The 15,615-nt window shown below is 31.2% G+C and overlaps 1 protein-coding gene across 8 annotated transcripts in view; it reads right to left on the bottom strand.

Moving 5' to 3' along the window:
* LOC143078649 (nephrin-like) overlaps positions 1-15,615 on the bottom strand; it is a 91,581-nt gene that overhangs the window by 34,239 nt on the left and 41,727 nt on the right. For 7 of the 8 annotated variants that reach the window (XM_076253504.1, XM_076253503.1, XM_076253506.1 and 4 more), the window contains 2 exons: positions 13,832-13,966; positions 6,055-6,186 (listed from right to left, as the gene is read on the bottom strand). In XM_076253504.1, coding sequence (XP_076109619.1) covers positions 6,055-6,186; positions 13,832-13,880 — 181 coding nt within the window. In that variant the 5' untranslated portion in view covers positions 13,881-13,966. Of the gene's footprint in view, positions 1-6,054; positions 6,187-13,831; positions 13,967-14,047; positions 14,165-15,615 lie in introns of those variants that run through there. The other variant, XM_076253505.1, reaches the window with a different exon arrangement.

Here is a 15,615-nt window from a genome sequence, read left to right as displayed (position 1 = left end):
GTCTTGTCACATAAATATCCACGGGGAAAAGGAGACATTTATTCCTGATTGTTCATTTCACTTAAGAAAAAACATAGCTAAAAGGTAACATAAATAATGAATTTACTAAGTGATAAAATATAAACAGTGCTATAGAATGCATACCGACCATGCCGTGGTGTAGTGGTTAGTATATCACCGACCATGCCGTGGTGTAGTGGTTAGTATATCAGTGGTGTAGTGGTTAGTATATCAGACGACCATGCCGTGGTGTAGTGGTTAGTATATCAGACTACTAACACAAATGTTTTTGGGTGATCCCCGTTTCGTGGCGAAAATTTCAGGGCAAAATTTTGGGCTCTTCCTTGACACCATTTGTGAGTATGGTCTTGAGAAACGATGATAGCCCATTAGATTTGAACGATAAATTAAGAGAGAGCCATAATCTCTTGCACGTAAAAGACACCCTTTTTCGAAAAAGAGCAGGCTAATGCTGCTACAAGGCAGTACTTGCACCCACAAAGTGGAAAGGGATTAATACAAGCATGGAAGTATTATATTGTCAATATAATACTTCCATGATACAAGACACAAATACTTGTTTCCCAATCCACTACAAATAGATATAGGAAGATCTTGTATGAGTGCCAATGAGACAACTCTCCATCCAAATAACAATAAACATGTTTAAACTTTACCAACCATGCAAGACCCTAATGGGTACACATATAGCCAAGATTGTTAAAAATAAAACTCGTCAACTTTGCAAATTGTTTTAGGTCCCTAAAATTGTTATCATCTGACCTCTATTGTCTCTTTCCCATGACATGTTTTCAGGTTTTAGACCACTTTGTCTTTTTTATTTGTGGTAAATATGTCAACTTAACATCTTCACATGTCTAAGTTAAATAATAACTATAAAAATAAGTATGGTTATGTTCTTCTCATATATGTTATGATGGTATGAACGGGAAGGATTGTACCTGATATTCATATGATGAAATCATAATCTTTCAATCAGTTTAATTGAAGTCTGGAGCTGGCATGTCAGTTAACTGCTAGTAGTCTGTTGTTATTTATGTATTATTGTCATTTTGTTTATTTTCTTTGGTTACATCTTCTGACATCAGACTCGGACTTCTCTTGAACTGAATTTTAATGTGCGTATTGTTATGCGTTTACTTTTCTACATTGGCTAGAGGTATAGGGGGAGGGTTGAGATCTCACAAACATGTTTAACCCCGCCGCATTTTTGCGCCTGTCCCAAGTCAGGAGCCTCTGGCCTTTGTTAGTCTTGTATTATTTTAATTTTAGTTTCTTGTGTACAATTTGGAAATTAGTATGGCATTCATTATCACTGAACTAGTATGTATTTGTTTAGGGGCCAGCTGAAGGACGCCTCCGGGAGTGCGGGAATTTCTTGCTACATTGAAGACCTATTCGTGACCTTCTGCTGTTGTTTTTTCTATGGTCGGGTTGTTGTCTCTTTGACACATTCTCAGTTTTATCTGCGAACATTATTTAGTTAGTTGACCAGCATTAGTTTGTTTACAAACATTACTTAGTTTACAGCATGTTTATCCTCAACAAGTATATATATACATTTATATGAACCTGATTTATGTATTCATCACATTTTTGATTAATTGATTGTTGCTTGCTTAACATCCATTAACTTTTTGATCTGAATGTCACTTATTAAGCAATTTTTTTTTTATTAGAAATATTAGTAATAAAGGTTTTTTAAGGAGTTAATTGATTTGAAAACTCAGTCTTTCAATCCCAAACTTAACAATGAAGGACTTGATTCCTTTTAAGACTGAGCACATCAATATACAATGTTATTACTGTCTGGTAGTTTATATATATCTCTCAGTACCAATATCAGTAGGAAATCTGTTTATCTCTTTATGTCCTATTAAGAAATCAATTTAACATTGAGATCATTAATTACCAATGGAATGAAATCATGTGTCTACAAACTACTAATCATAATGTCAACCTCCTAGTCTGTCATTAACAACACTATTTATACAACAACTTTCTACAAACATTTCTCCAAAGAAATTCTAAGGAATAGTTTACACTCACAGAGCCTGACTAATGAATGTTTATATTTTCTAACTAATACACTGATAAAAGTAGAATAATAGTAAAAAAAATATGTCACTTAGCAACTTCATTATCATTAGAACAACTGTGACCCTGAAATCAAGGTCAGATCATCCCAACTATACCATAATCACTGACCCCTGAAATTAAGGTCACATCATCCCAACTATACCATAATCACTGACCCCTGAAATCAAGGCCACATCATCCCAACTATACCATAATCACTGACCCCTGAAATCAAAGTCACATCATCCAAACTATACCATTATCACTGACCCCTGAAATCAAAGTCACATCATCCAAACTATACCATAATCACTGACCCCTGAAATCAAGGTCACATCATCCCAACTATACCATAATCACTGAACCCGAAATCAAAGCCACATAATCCAAGCTATATCAAGATCACTAACCCCTGAAGTCAAGGTTGCATAATCCAACTTTACCATAAAAACTTGTCCCTGAAATCAAGGTTGCATCAACAAAAAACTAAAGGTAGAGTCTTCAAAAATAAATAACAAGAATGTGTCCAAAGTACACGGATGCCCCACTTGCATAATCATTTTCCATGTTCAATGGAGCGTGAAATTGGGTAAAAAATATAATTTGGCATTAAAAGTAGAAAGATCATACAATAGGGAACATGTGTACTAAGTTTCAAGTTGATTGGACTTCAGCTTCATCAAAAACTACCTTGACCAAAAACTTTAACCTGAAACTTGCACTTTCATTTTCCATGTTCAGTGGACCATGAAATTGGGGTCAAAAGTATAATTTGGCTTTAAAATTGGAAAGATCATATCATAAGAACCATGTGTACTAAGTTTCAAGTTGATCGGACTTCAGCTTCATAAAAAACTACCTTGACCAAAACTTTAACCTAAAACTTGCACTTTCATTTTCTATGTTCAGTGGACCATGAAATTGGGGTCAAAAGTAATTGGCTTTAAAATTGAAAAGATCATATCATGAGGAACATGTGTACCAAGTTTCAAGTTGATTGGACTTCAGCTTCATTAAAAACTACCTTGACCAAAAACTTTAACCTGAAGTGGGACGAATGGATGGACGGATGGACAGACAAACGGACAGACGGACGGACGCACAGACCAGAAAACATAATGCCCCTCTACTATCGTAGGTGGGGCATAAAAATCATCAGCTATAAAATATGTGACATGACAAAAACCCAATTGCATGACAAAACTGTTATAATTAAAGACTTATAAATCAGAAGAACTGCTTGAAAACATTTAAATTTATCACTTCCTATCAACATGATCAACTGCCTTCAGAATACATAATAAATTCATATTCAAACCTTTTCTCTTCGACATTTAATACTTTCAGTTTCTAACATTCTATATAAAATTCTATATAAAATTTATACTGTGAAGATCAGTTTTTATGACAAGAATATGAAATAAGCTAGTGAATAAATGTTTTTATACATATATATGCAAATTAAAACAATGTAGTCATTCTGTTTTGGTTTGCTTTCTACTTTTGATGGATAGTACCACAAAAAACAACAAAAATTAAGTATTTATGATAATTAGAAAAGTCTTGTTTTTATAATCTATTTTTTATACATTAATGGCCAATTAAATTTTTTTCTAGATCTTAAAATCTACGTCTGCCATAAAAATTGACCTGAGCCATTTGTCTGTCCTGATAAATGATGATAGATTGGGAGAGGGATCGACCACATCTGAATACAAAGTAGGATTCAATATATCTATAGGCTGACGAAGAAATAAACAAATCTCCAGGTAATAAAGAATGTATATATAATAACCTGAATGACGTTAAAAAACAACACTTCTACATTGTACATATTTGTGAATTAAAGTGTTGTTAGGTCTCTTGTTGAACTGTTTTTTACATTTGAATTCTTGGATCAGTGATAATTGATGTAAATATTTAGATAGGCTGTGAATTTTACTTTTTCCATACATTATAGACAACAACTATTGCTGCATGAACTTTGAACTTAGAATACAGGATTTATTAGTTTTAATTTTTTAACATATGAAAAATCAGTTTTAATTTGATGCATAAATCACTATAATTCACTACAAGCAATGTAATTAAGCATTTAAAGTATAAAAATCTTACTTTTCATCTTGTTTGCCTCAGAATTTCTTTAATAATTTTGCAATGAAACTATAAATTTATTGATGAGAAACAAAATCCACTAGTATTGATGATTGTACTGTGCATACATTATACCATATAAGCCATAAGTCTGATGCTCCAGACTAGTAAAATGTTTATTGGGACTAGTAAGTATTTGTTAAGACACATAATTAAATTGTTAAAATATTGGTCTTCAGACTAGTAGTTGAAATAGACTTGTAATATGCAATTTATATTAGATTATTAGTGACTTTATTGTAGATATTCATCTTGATACTTGATTTAAGGGGTTATTAAGAGAGAAGTTGTATAATCTTGGATTTACTCTTGAGGTTCCATAATAACTACAATGTCTTTAATGGTAGAACAATTAAGTAGCTACAAACAAAGTGAATATATAAGTGTTGTTTTAATTTTATCATACATTGTGAACAAATTGAATTTCCCATATATCATGATATATATGCAATTTTAGTTATATGATGAAAATTTACACTCATGATAAATCTTCTCACTAGAAAAGTTGTAAGGAGTTGCAAGGGTTTTAACATGTTCTACTGCACCCAACCAAATATAAATCCACTGTTTAGACTGGTAACTACAGTAACCCAGTCACACTGTAATGATTTATAAATCCACTGTTTAGACTGGTAACTACAGTAACCCTGTCACACTGTAATGATTTATAAATCCAATGTTAAGACTGGTAACTACAGTAACCCTGTCACACTGTAATGATTTATAAATCCACTGTTTAGACTGGTAACTACAGTAACCCTGTCACACTGTAATGATTTATAAATCCAATGTTTAGACTGGTAACTACAGTAACCCAGTCACACTGTAATGATTTATAAATCCACTGTTTAGGCTGGTAACTGCAGTAACCCAGTCACACTGTAATGATTTATAAACCACATATATAAGTAAAAAGGTAGGTGTTATCATAATGGTAACTCTTATTTCAATTTAAATCTCAAAATCTTCATAAATTGAAGTGCTTTATTATTAGAAGTCCATTAATGATTTACCAAAAAAATGATTTAATCGACATTTATGAAAGTTTATTTCACGAGACAGAAAATTCATGCATATTTTGCTCATCAGATTATTAAATGACTTCACTTACCTATTAAAAGTTATATAGCCAATGTTTTATGACTCCAGAATTCAGAAGAAACTGGATCAGTGAGGGTATATGATTCAGGAGAGGAGAAATATTTCAGGTCAATTTTTAATCAAATGGATAAATATATATAAATAGTGGGTGTAATTACAAATTACTGATTCATTATCAATAATTTAAACAGTATTATTGCTTACTTAAAAAATATACATTTGTCATTCCTATTAAAATAAATTCATGACAAATGGGAAAATGCAAATAGAATTTCAAAAAAAAGAAGAGTTAAGACAGTTTCTGAATCAATCCTATACTTCCTTCATTCCTTTCAGCATTGTTATATCACCATTGATTACGGAGAGAAGCCTCATTAGTAAGAGAACACTTCCCCTGGGGGGAACCTATTGATGACAAGGTCAGATAAAATGTCTTTTTACAAAGATTCCAAACTTCACTTATCAATCAAAAATTTTCAATATATAATATATCATCTTGTAAATTATAATTTGATTATTAAAATATATGTACATGATTTGGAAACAATATTGTTTAATGGTATTATCTGGGCCAGTATATATAGTTAGTGATAGTCAACTTTTTTGGGGGAAAATATGCAAAAGCATGTGACATTATAACATAGAACAATTTTAATAGAAACAACTATATAATATATATTGGATTGCTGTAATATTTACCTAAAGGTTCTCCATTATATATCCACTGAATTCTTCCAACTTGGTTTTTCACTTTACATTCAAATGTAACACTGGTTCCCTGAACAACTCTTTTATCTTGTGGAGTAACAGTAAATTCTTGCACAGCAAAAACTGAAAGGAGACAGCAGAAATATATCTATATATGAACTTGCAACCATCTGATTCACACATGTTAAATTTAATCTCCTCATAACAGTTCACACAGACTACCATACACAAAGTCAAATCTCCCCAAAGCAGGTCCATACTGATTCTCATAGTTAAATCCAATATCCTCATAACAGTTCAAACAGACTACCATATATACAGCCAAATCTCCCCAAAGCTTGTTCATACTGATTCTCATATATATAGTGGAAGCAAATCTCCCCAAAACAGGTTCATAGAGATACACATAGTGGAATGTAATCTCCCCAAAACAGGTTCATAGAGATTTACATAGTTAAATCAAATCTCCCCAAAAGTTCATAGATTCACATAGTTAAATCAAATCTCCCCAAAAGTTCATAGATTCACATAGTTAAATCAAATCTCCCCAAAAGTTCATAGATTCACATAGTTAAATCAAATCTCCCCAAAAGTTCATAGATTCACACAGTTAAATCAAATCTCCCCAAAACAGGTTCATACTAATTCTCAAAGTGAAATCAAAATCTCCCCAAAACAGATTCATACTTATTCTCAAAGTGAAATCAAAATCTCCCCAAAACAGGTTCATACAGATTCACATGTATATATTGAAAAAATCTCCCCAAAACAGTTTATACAAATTTACAGACTGGCATTTCAAATTAAATCTCCCCAAAACAGGTTCAGAGATACACATATGAAAACAAATCTCCCAAAACAGGTTCATAGAGATAATATACAAAACATTTCACATACTACAAACTGGTATATAACTACATATACTTCATATATGTTGAATCAAACATAAGAAGGAACTGACCAGGCATATTCAGTGAAACATCAGAAAGTAATTTTTAACTACTTTTTGTGTGTCTTATTTTGATTCTCCTTTTATATTTTGTCTAATGTTGTAGAGATTGATTTTAAGGATTGTTGACATAGTCATAACCTGGTTTTATTTATTTACTTGGAGATAAAAGAGATTTAAGTCAGTATATTGAGGTACTTGTGTATATTATTATGTTGACTATAGCTACTAGAATACAGTCAAGTTTTCCCCCTCATTTGTCTTGGTAGACTACAAGTAACAATATTGATAAATCACTGTTATTACTGGTTATAACAAACTTCTTCAAGATCTAATTATATCAAAGACACAATTTGTATTACTTTATTTCACTATATGGGTTTAAAGCTTTTCTTTAAAGATAAAATATTTGCTTGTTAAAATATTTGATTTACGTATGAGAGATTTGGCGAAATGTTTGCATAAGTTACAACCTTTGTAAAACAACAATTAGTATATTAAAGTTTAAAATATCAAGAACTTTTTGGAGAAAGTCCACCACTACAAACAAATTGGAAACTAAGAGCACTGTATATGAAGATAGTCTAAGGCTAGAGGTACCAATTCTTGTACTAGTATATTAACTCTGATCAAGTTTGTTTGTCTTTTGGCTGCACTCAATCACCAAAAAGATTTACCATTGTGGCAAGCAGCTGTTATTTTACAATTTCAATGTGCAGCAATTTGATAATCTATCTGCACAAATCTTAGACTGGTATATAATTAACGCTGGTCAGCCATATTAAGGATATCTTAGACTGGTATATAATTAACGCTGGTCATATTTAGGAGATCTTAGACTGGTATATAATTAATGCTGGTCATATTTAGATCTTAGACTGGTATATAATTAACGCTGGTCATATTTAGGATATCTTAGACTGGTATATAATTAACGCTGGTCATATTTAGGATATCTTAGACTGGTATATAATTAACGCTGGTCATATTTAGGATATCTTAGACTGGTATATAATTAACGCTGGTCATATTTAGGAGATCTTAGACTGGTATATAATTAACGCTGGTCATATTTAGATCTTAGACTGGTATTTAATTAACGCTGGTCATATTTAGGAGATCTTAGACTGGTATATAATTAACGCTGGTCATATTTAGGATATCTTAGACTGGTATATAATTAACGCTGGTCATATTTAGGAGATCTTAGACTGGTATATAATTAACGCTGGTCATATTTAGGAGATCTTAGACTGGTATTTAATTAACGCTGGTCATATTTAGGAGATCTTAGACTGGTATATAATTAATGCTGGTCATATTTAGGAGATCTTAGACTGGTATATAATTAACGCTGGTCATATTTAGATCTTAGACTGGTATATAATTAACGCTGGTCATATTTAGGAGATCTTAGACTGGTATATAATTAACGCTGGTCATATTTAGGAGATCTTAGACTGGTATTTAATTAACGCTGGTCATATTTAGGATATCTTAGACTGGTATATAATTAACGCTGGTTATATTTAGGAGATCTTAGACTGGTATATAATTAACGCTGGTCATATTTAGGAGATCTTAGACTAGTATATAATTAACGCTGGTCATATTTAGGATATCTTAGACTGGTATATAATTAATGCTGGTCATATTTAGGATATCTTAGACTGGTATTTAATTAACGCTGGTCATATTTAGGAGATCTTAGACTGGTATATAATTAACGCTGGTCATATTTAGGAGATCTTAGACTGGTATATAATTAACGCTGGTCATATTTAGGAGATCTTAGACTGGTATTTAATTAACTCTGGTCTTATTTAGGAGATATCTATAGGTTATACTGTAACCTTGTTTACTTTCAGAGGGGCAGAAAATATATACCAAAGGGATATTCAAACTAATAAACAACAATATATACAAATCACAACATAGCTATCTTAAAACTTGTTCCTACGAAAAACCAGGTGTATTGGAAGGGTAAGCAGATACATGTACCAAAGGGATATATATTCAAACTTATAAACAACAGTATATACATAACAACATAGCAATCTAAAAACTTGTTTACTACCAAAACCAGGTGCTTTGAAAGGGTAAGGAAAGCCTGCTCCATATGTGGCACCCTGATCATGTTGCTTATAAGGAAGTACAAAATCCAAGATGTCACATTTGAGGAAAACAAGACAGAATGGTCAATAATATGCCTTATCAATTATATTAAATTGGCTATTAATGTTGTTGATCTAAAGCATTATAGACCTATATCTTGTATCTCCTTTTATTTAAAAAAAATTTCAGATCATTACTTTTTATTTTAAAGAACTCATTCTGGCTCTTCAGTATATTGGGGAGCGACAGATTCATATAATCTATGCAGTGCAACAAAACTCTAATAGATATTAAAAGACCTCAAATAAATCGTTTTTATGTATGTATATATGTAAGGAATTCAAATTATTATTGAACCTGGTTTTTATGTTTAGAACAAAGAAATAATAAAACTTGAAATTTTACAGAATTAACACATAGTAAACTAATTATAAGTTTTCTAATTGAATTTTGTGCCTAACAAGGACTAATCACCACAAACATGATAAAAGATCTATTAATTTGTCTTAATTGACATAATAAACAATTTACAAACTAAAATAAACTCTTCAGCTGGAACCAATGATAGAGAACATTTGGCACAAAAGTCTTGTAATTCTTCTACATTGATAATCATGATAATGGCTGATGTAAAATGATGGAAAACTTCCAATAATTGATTTACTGTAAATTCCATCTTAATTCAGAAATCAGAGGTACACCAGTTTTTCTTTTTAATTCTAGATTTAAATTTACATATATTGACCTGGGAATGAAATTGATTATTTAATGGATTTCAATCCAATATACATTTGATAACAGAATTAAGTTTGATCCTACATCAGCAATGATGGTGGAGTGAATTCCTTGTTTGTTTTGTTGTATTATTTATACAATCAAAACAACAGACAAGTAACATGAGTAAATAAGAACCACTTAATCTGTGAACCTGACCCCAACAATTCTACTTCAATGTTAGTACAGAAGGTGGCAATAAATGACACAGCATATATTGGATAATCTGATTCAAATTAAACAACAGAAATGAAACATTTATTAAAGATGGTATAAGGTCAATCTAACCTGTCTCCTATACACAAGACCTGTGACAAGACTCAGAAACAATAGAATATTCCATTCATTCATGTACTGTTCTTGTCTTAGCCATTACCACAAAACATCAATACTAATAGGTGGGAGCTCTGCCCAAAATGTACATGATGAACAATATTGTAGAGCTTACTATTAAAGATACTGTAGATCAGCAATTGTCAATGGAGTAGAAACGACTCAGCTTTGCTCTACACACTAGACATGCCAGAAGGCTCATAAGACAAAATAATTGCTATTCATTTGTACATAAGACACACTATGTAATTCACTCAGTCAACATGGTCAAAGGAGAGAATCTATTAAACTAAGTTATCTACTTTTTAGATTTTAAGTAAAATAGACTTTTACCCCATGTTGAATAAACCAATAACTCTGAAACTGAAGAATACCAATGTGAGCTTTACATTTTCAGGGTCGTAACTATTATGTGAGGCAGACAAGGCAACTATTTAAACCATGCCTCATTCTGTATTTACCTGTTCCAAGTCAGGAGCCAAGTCAGGAGCCATTCAGTGGTTGCCCTTTGTTGCTGTACATAATATTTGTTTTTGTCACTATTTTGTACATAATTCAGGCTGTTAGTTTTCTCCTTGATTTGTTTTACATTGGTCATTCCTGGACCTTTTATAGCTGACTATGCAGTATGGGTTTTAATCATTGTTGAAGGCTGTACGGTGACCTATAGTTTTGAATGTCTGGGTCATTTGGTCTCTTGTGGAGAGTTGTCTCATTGGCTTCATACCACATCTGCTTATTTTTTTTTATTGTAAGTTAAACATGTTCAATTAAAAGATAAAAAACCCTAATCAGCAAACATATTTAAGAAAACTGTTGATTTCCTTTCCTCAACAGATTGAATGTGTCTACAGCTCTTATCATACATGTATATATACTAACTACTATTGTCTGTGTGTCATGTAAATCCTATTTTCCCCCTTTTCACACCTCTACAAAGTTCCATATCATTGTATGTGGCATTACCATTTGAGATACTATATGTAGGGTATAAAGATAGAATAAATTTAACTTCCAATAGCATGAATAGAGAATCATTTCTCACTACAATGACTAGCACAATAAACCTTTACAATATAGATAATACAAAATAAAATGCTTTGCTGAGAGCAGCCTGATACGAACGCAGAGGTCGAACCCTGAATAGGTGGGGGAAAATTTGAACACATAATACAAGCTTGATACTGTCTGAATTTGGATTGGGATCAAAGTTATGACATAATACAGGTTTCTGACACAAAATAAATGTGGTCAAAGTTTTTACAAATCTATTGTGCAATATTGTGCAATTGAAGTGTCCAAAAATTTCGAAAAAATACACTGCGAGTTAAACACAAGTTAGTGTCTGAATACTAGAAAAAAATGCTTCTTTTTGGCCCCTATTTTCTACATATTTGGGGCAATTACCCCCAAACTCAGTCCAAACACTCCCTTTGTTATATGGAACCTTGTGGTACAATGTCAGAGAAATCCATACAGTTACGCAAGTTATTGTCTGTAAAATAGAATAAAGGGCTGCGCTTTAGTGCATAATACGCTCGTTGCTCTTTTAACTTGTCTTTTATTGGAAAATTCCCCCTTTTTTAAGCATAAAAATTCATATCAAGAAAATGTGAAATCTGAAATTTATAAAAATTGAAAGGGAGTTTACATCAATAGATATAAACAATTCACCAAAGTTCATGGACATTGGTGAAAGCCTTTTTGAGTTATTGTCCGAAGTGTTAAAAATCCCCCTTTTTTTATGAATAAAGCCCCATAAATCCAAAACTTAAAATCTGAAATTTATAAAAATTAAAAGGGAGCTTACATCAATAGATATAAACAATTCACCAAAGTTTCATGGACATTGGGGAAAGCCTTTTTGAGTTATTGTCCGAAGTGTTAAAAATCCCCCTTTTTTTTTATGAATAAAGCCCCATAAATCCAAAACTTAAAATCTGAAATTTATAAAAATTGAAAGGGAGCTTACATCAATAGATATAAACAATTCACCAAAGTTTCATGGACATTGGTGGAAGCCTTTTTGAGTTATTGTCTGAAGTGTTGAAAATCCCCCCTTTTTTATGAATAAAGCCCCATAAATCCAAAACTTAAAATCTGAAATTAAAAAAAAACGAAAGGGAGCTTACGTCAATAGATATAAACAATTTACCAAAGTTTCATGGACATTGGTCAAAGCCTTTTTGAGTTATTGTCCGAAGTGTTGAAAATCCCCCCATTTTTATGAATAAAGCCCCATAAATCCAAAACTTAAAATCTGAAATTAAAAAAAAACGAAAGGGAGCTTACGTCAATAGATATAAACAATTCACTTAAGTTTCATGGAAATTGGTGAAAGCGTTTTTGAGTTATTGTCCGAAGTGTGGACGACGGACGGACGGACAGACGGACGGACAACGGTATACCATAATACGTCCCGTCCCGGGCGTATAAAAATGCTTGACCCTTAATTCCTAAACTGTTTGCCTCATAACCCTTAAAATAAATCCCAACCTTTTACATGTGGTATTAAACATTATGGTACAGTTTCAGAGCAATTGAAATACTTATACACAAATTATTGTCCTGAAACTAGACAAATGTTTGTTTTCAGCCCCTTTTGAGTCCCTAATTCCTAAAGGGTTGGGACCATCATCCCCAAAATCAATCCCAACCTTCCTTTTGTGGTATTGAGCCTTCTTAAAAAATTTCATAGAGATCCATTCACTTAAACTTAAGTTCAACTATCTCCCAAAAGAGCAAATATTAATGAAAATCAAAACCCTGACCACATGCACACCTTCAATATATGTACAAACAGCCAGTAAAGTGATGTATCTTTATATTTCATTATTTATGTTTCATTATTTTATTTGTTGTCTTATGATTTAAACTGGTTTGTAACTGTAAAGTACATACTAGATATAAAAATCACTGATACTATTATATATTTTGTATTATGTCAATTCTATATGCTGCACTGGTTATGAACAAACGGCTATTATTATTTCCCAGTGTGTTAATTATGTTGTTATACATGTACATTACTAAGAAAAGTAAGCTAATAGAAATGTTACAATCAACATTCCATGTATCTATCTTTTTATGTAATAATTCATTGTTTTAATGTTTCCTGGTGAAATAAAGGCTAAAATTCTGTTAAATTTTATTCCAGTTTACACAAAAAATAGCCATCAATGGCCAGTTTTAGCCAAACTATACAGCTATCAATATAATGATATGTCTTTACTTTGTCATCCTCCTCTTCACATGAACATGATAGAGGTTATATGTTAACCCTTAGATCTGATTGGCAAGCAAAAATATTTACAAATTATTAGTGTTTTTTGGATAGCTTTATTGAAAGTTATCTAATTTATGAAAATTAGTCTAAAAATATTAATTTTTGTTTTGACTTATCTGCATAAGTTAAAGTAAAGGTTAATTCTACTAAAAGCAGAAACTGTTTATGATTTACATAAACCATAATGTTTCCATCAAATTGTTTTGTTTTAAACAATTGCACTCCTATGTCCCTAATTTGGTGAAATACAATACATATTGTTCTTGTGCTGATACATGTAATATTCAATTATAAACATTGATATAACTCACCTGAAGAAATAAAACATGTAATCCAAATATAATACACTGTATAATCCATAGTTATCACTATAACATAATTCACTTAAATCTCAATTGTAAACTTTGGAATCCTTGAAAAACTTGGCTACAACTCACACAGCTATTCTGAAAAAAGAAAACCACAAAAATAAAGTACATTTACAATCTAGGCACAAGCTCCTGATAGTTATCATTGAGATGTCTTACATTTAATTCTGTAGTAAATTCTCTTTGTATACTTGTAGATACAGGTTGAAGATGATCAAAGTTTGGTAATTGATGACTTCCTGCAGAAAGAATACACAACACACATACCATCCATCCTTACCTTAACATTCTTGCATGCGCACATGTCAGTACACAATACTACATGGTAATCACTTGTCTTATTAATAAATCCACAATCTCTGTGTAGTGCCAAAATATGCATGAAGGCTACACCTAATTAATTATATGTTCTAAGGCCAAGCTTATATCACCTGGTTTCAGTTTCAATAAATTTGTGACAACCTTTTCTATTGTTTTATTTGAATATCATATAAAACTGCTTCTTCACTAATTGATACGCCTCCAGCTCCCACCATGTGAGATTCTCAATAGTTTTATGAAATCATGGTAGTTATCTAACCAGTGTAGAAGTAGATTGATAGGTTCAATCTTAGCACTATAAACTCTCAAAGGGAAAACAGAGCAATAGAAACAAAAGTTAATCTTAGAGGGAAAACTGAGCAATAGAAAAAAGGTTAATCTCAAAAGGAAACTTGCAATGGAAAAAGTTAAATATATCAAAAGGAAAACTGTGAAATGGAAAAGCCATTGAAAAAATTCCCAAATTTGATAGGGAAAAAACTGCAAGGAAAAAGTCACATTTCCGATAAATTTATGAAGTAAAAAATTAAATTCACAGGATTTTTTTGTTTTTGTATTTGAAAATGAATTTTTTTATGATAAATTGTGTCAAACATTTAGATGATTTTATGAATCAAAATTTGAAATGTTTAATATAAATTGTTACTGAATCAATTTACTTTCTCTGAACTACCAAATAAAGTTGCAATGTTTATGTTTTTTGTAATTGAATAAACATTCTTTGATTTGTGGCTGTGGACAGGTTTGGAGTATCCCAGATTGTTATCAGGTTATTTACCTAATTAACTGCCACTATATAGGTTGTCTGTCAATTGTCTACTGTCTGAACAGAGTACACATTTGTAACACTGTAAAACCACAGGAAGAAACTAATATGTTGAAAATAAAATTAAGTTACTTCTTTCAATAATATTTCATTTAAATTATCAGTAAAAGTTCAATATTATATATATACATTTAATAAGATAGAGAAAAGTTACAAGTCCTCCTGAAATTCGTAAAAAAAAGGAAATATCAAATTAACTATTAATTTATATGTTCTGTGACATTATCTCTTACATTAAACAAATTAACTATTAATTTATATGTTCTGTGACATTATCTCTTACATTAAACAATCAACATCTTCATCATTAATAACTGTAATTCAAATTAATTTTCATTGTAATAATATTAAAAGTTTCAATTTGGTTAAATTGATAAAACATTTAATAATTATTCACTCAATCAGAAGACACAAATACTCATTTTATATAAATCTTCACACACGATTTGATTCTTGCACAGTTTGAGAGTCTTACGTTAAAAATAAATAAATTTAATAAGATTTTGAAAAATTGCCATTAAAAAATATTCTGAATTTATCTACGTAAACATAGTATGACAATGTATGAGAAAGCTATCTA

The sequence above is a fragment of the Mytilus galloprovincialis genome, chromosome 6 (assembly GCF_965363235.1).
Source record: "Mytilus galloprovincialis chromosome 6, xbMytGall1.hap1.1, whole genome shotgun sequence".
Lineage (NCBI taxonomy): Eukaryota > Metazoa > Mollusca > Bivalvia > Mytilida > Mytilidae > Mytilus > Mytilus galloprovincialis.
The sequence above is the reverse complement of the archived record's forward strand: the minus strand, read 5'-3'. Positions and strand labels throughout refer to the sequence as shown.